Below are 13328 nucleotides of genomic sequence, written 5' to 3' on the forward strand. Positions count from 1 at the left end.
AAATTGAGTCAAGTTAACGCGTTAATAACGCGACATTTTTGACAGCACTAATATATATATATATATATATATATATATATATATATATATATATATATTTATTTATTTTTTGCACAACCATGTAATATCATATAGATAGATACAACAATATTACAAGGTTACGTAATGATATAAAGTTTATCTTTGAGCGGTGAATGTATAAATCACAACTGAGTCAAGTCAACGAGTGAAAATATTTCCAACACACGAAGATAAACTTTATATCTTTGCACCACCATGAAATGTTCTTTTTATTATTTCGACACACACAAAACAAGTTAATCAAAAGAATTTTAATTGTGAACCAGTTCGCCATTTTGAAAACGCGCGTCCAGTCAGCGGGAAAACACTGGAAGTGACGTCATTGAAGTGAAATATCAGGAGTTATTATCCATACAGGACACTTTTTTTCAATGGAATAAAAGAAGTATTCTATTCCATTCTTGTGAGTTTATTGATGGCATGCAATATTGTTAGCATATCGCTTATCCTACGTATATTACGCCACTGTACCCAATGGAGAATGAGCGTGCAATATTGTTACAATATTGCACGTTGTCAAGACAACACAATGTCACACATCAGAGATGTAAAATGCCGTGCTAGTGAGCAACTGTGACTATTTGTAAACAAACATGGTTTGCTTTGTTAAATACGGAAGAGAATTTTGGCTGCCAGGTTGCTCCGTCGTGTGTAGCTGTCGATGTTGATTTTAAAAGTCACTAAGTAAATTACACAGGAATAATAATAATAACAATAATAATCTGTTTGACTGTTAGCATTGGCCTTCACTAACACTACATCAGCTGGGAGGTAACTGGACTGCCACGCTAACAGCACCAAGTTGCAGGTAAGCTAGTGTTGGCCTTCGAGAATGCTGATATGAAGTGTATGTATAATAATAATATTGGCTGGCTTTTTTTGTGGTCTATCAGATATATTCCATTCAGCTATTCATCTTCAACTCGTTCAGTATCATGCTAGCTGAATAGAATATATCTGATATACCATGAAAAAAGCTTGCCAATATTATTTAAATATGTCACTCAGATCCGTGATGTATTTCATATGAAAAATGCAAGTTTTTCAACATCAGAAGATAAACTTCATATCTTCAAGCCAACGTGTGATTTTCTTTTTATTATATCGACACATAAACAAAAAGTCCCCAAATTTATCAAAACAATTCATCGATTTCATTACGAGTGACATATAGAGACTCAAGTCACGGTTTTGGTTCTCCATGTCCCGGATGGAGCGCAGATGAACAATACGAGTGGCGTATTTCCCAGTAAAACACTCGTGTCCATATAATATTATCGTTTACTCACTTTAATATTTGCATGACCTGATTTAAGTTGCCAGATCTGCGCAGTCAAAAAAATAAATCAAAACTCATCAACGCTGCACTGCTTCCCAAACTCTGTTACACTCTGTTTCACTTTCTATCCATCCAACAGTCCATCCATCAGTTCTTTCCTTCTTTTATTTGTTCCTTTCTTCCTTGCTTACATTTGTTCCTTATATCCATCCATCCATCCATCCATCCAATGTTCCTTTAATCCATTCACAACTGATATTGTTGTGATTTGTTGATATTTTTGAGAATGATATTCGAATGTAATAGAAAATGAACATTTTGGATCTGGGTTCTTTCTGAAGTGTGTGTGTGGTCAGGAGATTCAGACAGGATACAGATGGGGTTAGAAGTCCTAGAGGTGTTAATGATGCTCAGAGAATACATGGACACACACACACACACACAGACACGCCTCATATACACACCACATCATCCCTCACTAGAATTAGTCTCGTCTCCCTTGTAAACACACACACACACACACACACACACACTCAGGGTAGGTTCTAACTGTTCCTGCACCTATGTGTGACTGCTGACTTAAGACTCCAGCTGTCTCTCATACTGTACAAATGTATACAATCACACAGCGACATAAAATGACAAATATTTGTCACCACAGGCTTGCTCATTGGGGATAGATTAGGGACAAAATTAGCTCATGTTTTAAGTCGTTCAAATTCTGTAAAGCTGCTTTGCGACATTGTTTATTGTTAAAAGCGCTGTACAAATAAACTTGACTTGACTTGACAAATATCAGCATTTTATTGACTTTTATTTTCATATTAATGCACTCACTGTGATGCATCATCGTTTCTATCGTAGCAGTTCATTCACAGGGACTTCATAACGTGGACGCTTCACATAAACAGATTAATAAGCGTGCGTCATCGCTGATCTGGACATGTTTTCTAGAAATGTAACATCTACAGAAGGAGTCTCCAGTGTCAGCACTTTGTAACAACCAGAAATAAAACTTTAAAGGTAGACTGCCTTTCAGATTTTTCAAGTGGAGGTCATAAAAAGAATTTAACCCCAACACCCAATTATTTTTGTTTAGTGGACTGAAAGCTAATGAATTCGAATCACAGACTTCCAATTTTATTCTTTTTTTTTTTTTGAGAACAATTAACGAGTTTAGCGTCACGTGTCCCTAAAGTCTCCGCTATTTTTTCCTGCTTCATCATGACCCAATTCAAGATACTACGTCATGCATGACATGGTGGGCTTTCCCCGTTCGCGCAAGGCATTGTGGGATACAAATTTGAAACAGGAAAGAAAAATGGAGGGCGTGAGTGTGTGAATGAAATGTGAAAGAACAACTACAGTAACGGAAAGCGAGAAGAAAAGACATTATGTTCTATACGAAGGAAAGGAAACGCAGGACCAAGCTAATAAATATTGGCGCTCAGCGAGCACCTCGGTGTGATCAGCTGTTCGTTTAGCGACAGAATGATGGAATGGTCAGTGCACGCTCAAAGGGAAACCTGTAGATGGCAGTAATGCAACACTGTGGATGCCAGCTGCCGTAAAACCCAAAAGAAGAAGAAGGTAAACCTGCGCATGCGCACACGGACTTCCTCTGTCTGCCTGACTGCCAAGCGAGCGATTTCATGCACATTATTTGCTTTAATCCCCTCAAATTAAATAACTTCCCAGCCACAGAATGGCCTGATATTTTGTGAGATATTACAGAAATAAACAGATATCACAATCACCACATTTCAGAGGGAACTAAATTTCACTGATCTTATGAAATCAAAAGGCCGTCGAGCTTTAAGTTTAAGAAAACTTTAAGTTTTCCGACATCTTCATGACGGAGACGATTACACTTCTTTGTAGTTTCTCGGTAACATGCGTAACAAGCTGTGTGTTTTTGTTTGTTTTGTATTAACCTGAAGAGAGATTCGAGGGGCTGGTGAGAGAACGACTGTTTACAGCTGCTATAACGGAAGTGAGAAAAAGTCTGATGTGTTGTTCTTTCATTAAAAAAAGGCCATCATTGATCATTCACTGTGGTTTAAAGGGATCCTCCAGCAGATTTATTCTCAAAATGGCATTTTAAAGAAAATTTATTTTTCTCAAACACTATTTGGTCTCCGAAAATGAAGGTTTGATTTTTTGACATCTTTTACTGAAACTAAGTTTGAGAGTAAATCCGCTGGAGGATCCCTTTAAGATGAATAAAATAATAATTGCGTAACTGGATCATACAGGACACGCCACACATCTGTAAACACCTTTTATGTGTTATTAATGGAGCTTCTTCCTTTTATTTGTCTGTCACTAAATGTTAGTAATGTTTTATTTCAAGTCATTTTTGAAGTTGATTATTTAAACAGATGAATAAAATTCTATTTTAACAACAGAAACTTCCCGTCTCAAGCAGCCAGTGAAATAGATCTGTGTTTGAAGATTTGAATCGAGTTTTGAATTGGGGCGTGAATTGTTAAAGTCGTATCAGTTTAGCGTGAGTCACTTTTGCAAGTGCACTTTGCAACACTTTCATTTTGTGCACTTTTGTCCGTTTTTTTTCCCTGCTCTGGCACATTTCACCTCAGATGACTCAAAGCGTTCAGTAGGGGCTTTTTTTCTGCTCTGTGCTCACCTTTGGGGCATCAGATACACGGGGAAGGCCAGAGGTTGGGCACTGAGACACCCACATGTCTGACATTTAGTGTTCAGAGTGCACATCTACAGCATCCTGACACTCTGATTACACTCTGCTCTCCCACCCAAAAATCCTCCTCTCTCATTGGCTGACAGGTGTGAAGGATGTAATCCTATCCAAGCATGTTTAACATTTAGGAATGTGACCAGAAAATGATGAAAATAATTATTTGGGGCGTGTCAGTACAAAATGAATCCAGTTGAACAGAAAAATGAATTTTTTTCTAAAAAGATAAATCACTGATCACCACTGTTAGTCCCTCCCTCTCGGCTCTTTATTTAATTTAAACTTTCTATTTCAAGTCCTAAACACGAGACAATGTTTTCCTTCATGCTAACTGCATAGTTTTTTGGACTCTGAATCCATCCAAACAGTGAGTTACACAACACTGCAGCACAATGAGAAGACGAGGCTTAGCCCCGGAAATACAGCCGTTACGTGACGGCTTAACAAACGGATAGCAAAAAAAAAGGCAGCGCGAGAGATAAAACGTCCTCGAGCTGTCATCATATCAACAGTTATATAATATTTTATGTTTCTGTTTAAAGCTCCACTATTTCCCATCCTGTTATTGGTTCGTTGCCCTATTGTGTTCACCTGTTCCATAGTAATTCCTTGATAAGTTTGTGTTGGGGCGTCGCATCTTTGCAAAGGCATGTTGTGCGTTTTCTTATGTTAAATCTGAGCCTTACTTTCTTTAAACTGTTCCTTTGTATTACTCATTTTTTAATGTTTTTGTATCTTATAATGATGATAGAATAGAATGCCTTTATTGTCACTATACACATGTACAATGAGATCAAAGCATCTCCAATAATGATAATATAATCAATGATAATGATTATGATGATAATAATAACAGTAGTAATAATAATGTGTTATCAAATATGTAAATTAAAGTCATAGCTTTTGCTTGTTGAACAGAATTCTGAGATGAGTAGAAAGAAGTTTTATTTACAACCTGTGAAGAGAACGAAGAGATAAAATGGGTGAATGGAGAGAGAGAGAGAGAGAGAGTTTAAAAGGGTTAATGGGGTGAAAGAGAGAGAGGCAGGAAAGGGGAGGGCTTTCCTGCCAAGAAGGAACAAGGGTACTGAGTTCATATTGTGTGTGTGTGTGTGTGTGTGTGTGTGTGTGTGTGTGTGTAGCATGGATAAATACACTTGTAGCTGCGTGTATGTAAACGCACAGCTACAGGGATATTAACATTTTTGGTTCCACTTCCAGAAATTGACATCAGATCATGTCGAGTGTAAATAAAGATCCAGAGAGAAGTGCGAGGTTTCAGCGAATCGCCCTTCAGCTCGAAGAGATCCGAGATTAAAGGCTCTGGGTCGACCTCGCTCTGACCTCACGTTCAGCCGAGTGGTCCGATGCGTCATTTCAGCTTTCCTTTCAAATCCACTTCCTCCATGACAGGAAACGCAGCCCGCTCTCCCAGCTACTTCCTCCTCTCTGCAGTCACTTCCTGTGTTTATAGGCTGAGATTGGGTTTCCCTAAACAAGAAAGGGAATAGTAACACAAAGTTGGTGGAATTTGAAAAATGTGTGTTGAGGTTCATTCAAGGCGAGAGGTTTTTGCTTTTGTTTTTAGGTTTTTTTTGTGTTGCTAAAAACAATAAAAGCACGTCGTCTGATTTGAGGGCACTAAAGGAGGCAACTAAAGTAAAAATTAGTAAAACGATTGAGGATTTCTGTTCACTTGGGACTTTTGAGGGAAATTAGTTTCAGTCAGTAATAATTTTAACAGCTTTTGGTTTTTGGAGGAAATAATAGTTTGGGGGGCGGCACGGTGGTGTAGTGGTTAGCGCTGTCGCCTCACAGCAAGAAGGTGTGGGTTCGAGCCCCGTGGCCGGCGAGGGCCTTTCTGTGCGGAGTTTGCATGTTCTCCCCGTGTCCGCGTGGGTTTCCTCCGGGTGCTCCGGTTTCCCCCACAGTCCAAAGACATGCAGGTTAGGTTAACTGGTGACTCTAAATTGAGCGTAGGTGTGAATGTGAGTGTGAATGGTTGTCTGTGTCTATGTGTCAGCCCTGTGATGACCTGGCGACTTGTCCAGGGTGAACCCCGCCTTTCGCCCGTAGTCAGCTGGGATAGGCTCCAGCTTGCCTGCGACCCTGTAGAACAGGATAAAGCGGCTACAGATAATGAGATGAGATGAGATAATAGTTTGGATATGAAGGTGATAAATCTGCACTAATTTTTGTCTGTCGGTGTGAAAACTACAACAGTAACAAGAACGAAAATTCAACTTTCTTGTGCTTTTATTTTTAAAAAATTATCAAATTCCTTATTTGTAATTGAAATTTACAAATGATCTCTGCACAGCCATGCCAGCTCATGCCCTGGACCTCCCAGCCTCTAATACTCGCACCCTAGACAGAACCTTCCTCCACACTGCTGTCCGGGTATGGAATAGCCTTCCAGAACACGCAGTTGGACCTGTAGACACTGGCCCCCAGGCCTTTAAATGCAGGGTCCACAGGCATCTTCTGACCACTCCTCCCACTACCAGATGAGCTACAGTGAACCAGATGATTGGCCAAGTGGAATTGTATTCTATCTTGCTATTGTTCACAATTGTACACAATTAAAAAAAAAATTGGTGATTATAGTCCTGAAGAGTTTAGTTTTTTCCTGTAAAACTTTTCCCATTGTGTTCTCTCTTTCTCTCTCTTTCTTTCTCTCTCTTGCTCTCTCACTTTCTCTCGCTCCCTCTCTCTTGCTCTTGTTCTTTCTCTCTCATTATCTCTCTCTCTTGCTCTTTCTCTCTTGCTCTTGTTCTTGTTCTATCTCTCGCACTCTCTCTCCCTCTCTCTGTCTCCCTCTCTTGCTCTTGTTCTTTCTCTCTCTCTGTCACTCTTTCTCTCTCTGTCACTCTTTCTCTCTGTCACCCTCTCTCTCTCTCTGTGTGTCTTTATTCTAAAATGTGAATGCAGCAGTTCCATCGTTCCAGATCCTTTTCCAGATGCCCATCAGTATCCCGACCTTATGAAGGCATTTCTCCTTCTCTCATGTGCTCTGTATAAATGAAGTCCACTTGGCCGTAGGCTCCCTAAACAGGCAGTGTTTTGTCTTTCCCTCTCAGACTCTCGGGTTTCTAAACTTCAGGATCTTGAGAACATCGGAAGCCGTGTTTCAGTGTGCCACAGTTCTGATTAAACGAAACTGTAATATTAACGATATTGTTCATAGATTATCTGCGTTTTAAATCTCTCTGTGCGATTCCGGCTCAGACGGTGAACTGGGATTAAACTCGTCCTTTATTGTTCTGGTTGCCACGGTAACGATGTTATCATGTGATTGTCCCTCACTCCCTTACGCTGATGGAGCAGATACAGTATGAGGGAATCCTGTGTTTCTAACGGAACGTAAACACTCGTGTCTCTCACACTGCTGCTGTTCTCATGAAACTGTTTCATCCTGTGATGATCAACACGAAAACTCACGTCCTTCCTCATGTCGTCGTCATCAACAAAAACAACAGTAATAACAATAACAGCGTGTTTTACTTCAGCTCAGTCTTGTAGATTTTTTTCCCATAACTTCATGACTTTACTTCATATTAAATTTCTTTCCTTGTTTATGTATAATTTTTTTTCTTCCACTTTTTAGCTTTTTTTAACTTTTATTCAAATATCTTTTTTAACCTTGCTGTTTTATGAAATTATTTTCCTTTTTTTACTTCATCTTTAATGTTTAATGTTTATTCATTTTTATTTCTTCTCTAATGCTTAATTTCTACTTTTTATAAACTTATTTTACTTCATATTAAATTTCTTTTATTCAGTTTTATTGTGTGTGTGTGTGTGTGTGTGTGTGTAGGGTTCCTCTTGAGTAGAGCACATGGCTTGTCCATGTTTTAGTTTTTACGCTCTCTTGCTGAACGTGTCCGTCTGTGTGACGAACTCCTGCTGGTTCTGAAGCTATGTGATATTCCAGAGATTAAATACCATCACACAAACGCTTTGTGGTCATCTCCAGGTCCATATCACTGCTAACGAAGGCTAATGTTTATTGCGCTAACTTACTGTGAGGTTTTTTGTGCGACGTTGTTCCCTGGACGACTCTTTACACCTGGAAAGTTTCATTTAAAGCTAAAAACATTACAGCTAATATTTTACTTTTCTGTTTGAGAAATCTGACACATGACTCTTTGTTTTTGTTTTTTTTGCAGAACTCCATTCGTCACAATCTGTCTCTGCACAGTCGGTTCGTACGCGTACAGAACGAGGGCACGGGGAAAAGCTCATGGTGGATGCTGAATCCTGAAGGAGGAAAGAGCGGGAAATCCCCGCGCCGCAGAGCCGCCTCCATGGACAACAACAGCAAGTTCACCAAGAGCCGTGGCCGCGCCGCTAAGAAGAAGGTAAGCCTGAGCGTTGATGCTAATGCTAATGATGGCGCTGAGAATCGCTGACTTCATCAACACGAAGCCAAAGTACAGTGTAGCACAAAACAAAATGGAATAAATCAACAAATATTGCATATAATATCTAAAATCAAGAAATAAAAAAAAAAAACTTGAATGTAATGTAAAACACTGAGTAAAACTGGATTCAAGGAAATCAATAAACCTTAATGCTGCTAAGCGATTGGTAATTATAAAAAAGGATAAATGTTCCCATAAATAGATGGATCATTTAAGGAAAGTGGAACTTAAACAGTAAAATAAAGTTAAAAATAAAACTGAATAAAAGACATTTAATGCAAGTAAAAAAAATTAAGTGAAAAAACCCACAAAGATACAAAATAAAACAAAACGTTCCAAAAAGTAAAAATAAATTTCATTATTATTATTATTATTATTATTATTATTAAAAAAATTTATATATTTTCATATTTTATTTTTTTTTAACTGCTAAATTGAACAAAAAGAGCAGTACATATAGAAATTAAAAAAATGTTGCCTTTTAAAAAAAAATCATAACCCGTCAAAGGAAAGTAAAACTGAGAGAAAATAAAACGGGGAATTAATCAGGAACCAAATACTTAAAGATGAAGCTCCGTGCAGTCGAGCTTAAAGTAAATTTGATCAAAATTGAGTAAATATAATTAGGAATAAGATCTCATCTCATTATCTGTAGCCGCTTTATCCTGTTCTACAGGGTCGCAGGCAAGCTGGAGCCTATCCCAGCTGACTACGGGTGAAAGGCGGGGTACACCCTGGACAAGTCGCCAGGTCATCACAGGGCTGACACATAGACACAGACAACCATTCACACTCACATTCACACCTACGCTCAATTTAGAGTCACCAGTTAACCTAACCTGCATGTCTTTGGACTGTGGGGGAAACCGGAGCACCCGGAGGAAACCCACGCGGACACGGGGAGAACATGCAAACTCCGCACAGAAAGGCCCTCGCCGGCCACGGGGCTCAAACCCAGGACCTTCTTGCTGTGAGGCGACAGCGCTAACCACTACACCACTGTGCCACCACTATTATTATTATTATTATTATTATTATTGTTGAGTGTTGACATGTTCACTGGTCGTGTCCTGGTCCTCATATCTCTGCAGGTGGGGCTGGACGGCGGCTCGAACAGTCCCGGCTACTCGAAGTGGCTCGGCAGTCCGAACTCTCACAGTAACGATGACTTTGAAGCGTGGGGAAGTTTCCGCACACGGGCCAGCTCGGACGCGAGCACGCTGAGCGGCCGGCGCTCACCTTTCCTCCCCGAGGAGGACGTGAGTGAGGGAGCAGAACTCCACCTCGGCTACCAGGCCACGAAATTGGCCTCCAAATTGCCGAGTCTGTCCGAGGTGACTGGCTCTTTCGGCTCGAAGAACCTGATGATGGAGAACCTGCTGGACAACCTGAACCTGCTTTCACCGAAGAACAGCTCGGACGCTCCGAGCTCTCAGTACGCCCCCTACAGCACAAGCCAGGACTTCAAGTGGCCGAGCGGCATGAGCATTAACGCGATGACCATCCAGACTCTGTCGGACAGCAAGGCTGTGGGTTACAACCCCTACATACGGCAGTTTAATTGTACTACTGGGCTTTTAAAGGAACTCCTGAGTAACGACGGGGAGCCCAGAGGAGACGTTCTGCCCCCCATGGAGGCAGCAGGGCCACAAGGAGGGAGAGTTTTACCTCCCTATAGTGCTCAAGGGCACATGGGGCAAGCAGGAAAAGTGATGGTCTCACACACACACGCTCACACACACACCTCTCCAGCAGTGGGCATAAACAGGTGTGCCCTACTTCCTCAGGGACATCTCGGTCGTCATGGTAACATGAAGCCGTACCCTCACCTAGCGCACGTGGGAGGAGGAGGAGGAGCTGTCAATTCAGCGCCGCCCAATTACTGCATTGTTAACAGCAACGGTTTCCACAGACACACTCCGGTCCTGCCGCATCGTCAGCACCATCATCATCACAACCACCTGGAGCGGTTGCCTAGTGACCTGGACGACATGGCGATCGAGCGGCTGGAGTGTGACGTGGAGCGCGTGCTGCACGACACGCTGATGGACGGAGACGCACTCGACTTCAACTTCGACCCGGCCGCCAGCCAGCAGGGCTTCACACACACTGCTGTCAAGAGCAACACACACAGCTGGGTGTCGGGGTAAACACACACACACATGATTAAAGTGTTGAGAACCAGAAGAAAAGAAAAGGTTTGGCACAATTCTTATTAAAAAAAAAAAAAAAGATTTTAAGAATAAATCATGGATCTGGACACACACACACATGCTCTCACACATGCTCACACACGCACACACTCACTCATACTGGCAGGTGTTTAATAGTCTCATTCGTGAAGAATTTATTTTTAAATGTATCATATCTAAGCTGGGAGATTTTTCATCTGTCCATCATTTTTAATGCAAAAAAAAAAGTCAGCATTTTTTTTATTTACCCACAATGTAAAAAAGCTCTGTGGGGTTTTTGTTTGTTTGTTTGTTTGTTTGTTTGTTTCAAAAAAATTCTCCACAGGAATTAATTAATGGAGAGGAAATCTGCTCTTAATAATAATAATAAACCATAATCATGGCACACCTGCCAGATGTGTATCTGCTGTTTTTAAAAACATGCCTCAATTTATTTTTTTTAACCAGATGAAATGAAACTGACGGCTCGTGTTCATGTTTTACAGTTTTAACTGAGATCTTTGTACAAAGTTGTAAATAACTTGTTGTGTATATAATGTATAACAAGGCGTTTATGCTGTGTGTGTGTGTGTGTGTGTGTATAGAGGTGTGTGTGTGTGTGTGTGTGTGTCTTTTATCGAAGTGTTTGAGAGTTTCAGATTGTGATATTTCATGATTTTATATTATCACTCGGTCATTTCTAAACCTTTCTCAGCTGAACCCAGCTCCAGGACGCGGGACGTGCAGCCTGAGGGCTTCAGTAACACACACCAAGAATAATCTGATGTTTCAGGAAAGACTGAAAGCTCTAACTGGACAGAAATCAGAAGGACCGTGTGGTGCAGAAATCATAAAATAAAGTTCAGATTTAAGAATTAACCCACACAAGGTTTAGTTTATTTCTTCGAGCTGCAGATTCTCTGAAGCTCAAACCAAGCTAAAAAGAACTTAATCTCCTTTTTTTCTCCCTCATTTAAAGGCGCATCTCATGATAAAATGACGTATGAGCTCCTTCTGTTTTTCTGCTTGTCCTCAAGTTCATGTGCTTTTAATTTACACACAGACTGAATCACTAATACGATGAAACATCCCAAATTCATGTCGTCGTCGTCTTCTTTTTTTTTTTTCATTTCGTCTCCATGACAGAGGATCAGAAGCCGGTTGCTGTAACGTCACACATGTTTATGAACTACTGATTTATTTTTCTGTGTTATTGTACCATTACAAAATCATGAATTTTTTTTTCGTGTGTCGTGGTTTCCAGCTTCCCCTGTGTGAAAGTGTGGTTTGTATTCAGATGTCTGTTTCAAACATAAATCAAGAAAACGTCCCGTTTCCTGTTGCAGATGTTACTGATTTAAAAGCGTCTCGTTCAGCAGTTACGATGCAGCGCAAATTCAACACTGCTTTAATTTTCACTGCAAGTTTTAAAGGCAAAGTAAAGAAGAAGAAATGCAGTTTTCTTCGATAACATTTCTGATTGAAGCTGCATATTTGGGAGAGAAGGGCGTGTCTTTTTTTGTGAAAGTAGAGACATCACGACATGTCACGATATCTGTTTGTCAACACGAACACTTTACTTCCGTCAACAAACTGACACGTAAATGTATTTTTAAAAAACTAACAAAACACAATTTGTTTTGGTGAGGTGTGGGGGAGGGGCAGGGAGGGGTGGGGCATAAAGGTGGAAGCATAAAACATGACATGATATGATTGGTTGATATAATTTTGTCCCTCCCACAATTCTCCAGTGATGTAATAAACAATCAGAGGAGGTTTAGGGGCGGGGAAAATACTGCGGGAAGATTACAGATAGAAAAAGTGATTTGTACGGATCGTGAACAGTTTCACCAAGAACTCGAGCTAACAAAGAAGAATTTTTATATATAATATATATAAATTTGTACAAAGTGTACATTTTAATTCACCAAAGTTCAACTGGTGCAGCTGGGCTTTTCGTCTTCACATCTTCAGTCCCCGTAATGTAAAACTTTCTTAAACACACACACACACTTTTATTTCTTTTATCATGCATCTGAAGTTGCTTAGTTCTTTGATTTTTATTTTTTATAAGCAGAAAGAACAATGAGGAAAAACACGCTTTCATGATGTAACATTTTCACACTGTATTATAAAACACTGGGAGATTTTTTTTTCTATTTATTTCTGAGCAAAAAACATTTGGTGGCACTGAGACTGAGCACTGCTGTGTATTTCACATAAATATGTAAATAATTATTTTTATGATGTTATTGTGTTTATGTGGATTATCTGTTCCTTTTTTTAAGTTGTTTGAATCGCATGTTTATAATTTGTGTGTAAGACCTTAACTTCATTGTTCTAGTCTTTACTACCTGATTTTTTTTTTTTACAAAAATTGTATAAAAGATCAAAGTGCCTGTAGAATGTAAATCCAGTAACGTGAATGACTAACGCTTATGGTTTTTTTTTTTTTCATTTTTATTTTTTATTTTTTAATCTTAAACACAGAGTGGTCTGAGTGCGGGACGGGGGGCAGATTTTGAGGGAAAACGCTGTAAATTCTGAACGTGAAATGATTAAACACTGCCCTGAATTTGAAAGACCATGCTCTTGATTAAAGATACGTGAGGAAAAAATCCTCCATAAACACTGAGCTGTAATTTAACTAAGACATT

General features: G+C 39.8%; 1 protein-coding gene across 1 annotated transcript in view; it reads left to right on the forward strand.

The window, feature by feature from the left end:
- foxo1b (forkhead box O1 b) overlaps positions 1-12319 on the forward strand; it is a 38680-nt gene extending 26361 nt beyond the window's left edge. Inside the window, exons 2-3 of the mRNA XM_060908169.1 lie at positions 8246-8437; positions 9592-12319. Of these exons, the coding sequence (XP_060764152.1) occupies positions 8246-8437; positions 9592-10650 (1251 nt within the window). The 3' untranslated portion in view covers positions 10651-12319. The remainder of the gene's footprint in view (positions 1-8245; positions 8438-9591) is intronic.
- Positions 12320-13328: the final 1009 nt, after the last annotated feature.

Source organism: Neoarius graeffei, chromosome 25 (genome assembly GCF_027579695.1).
Source record: "Neoarius graeffei isolate fNeoGra1 chromosome 25, fNeoGra1.pri, whole genome shotgun sequence".
NCBI classification, from domain to species: domain Eukaryota; kingdom Metazoa; phylum Chordata; class Actinopteri; order Siluriformes; family Ariidae; genus Neoarius; species Neoarius graeffei.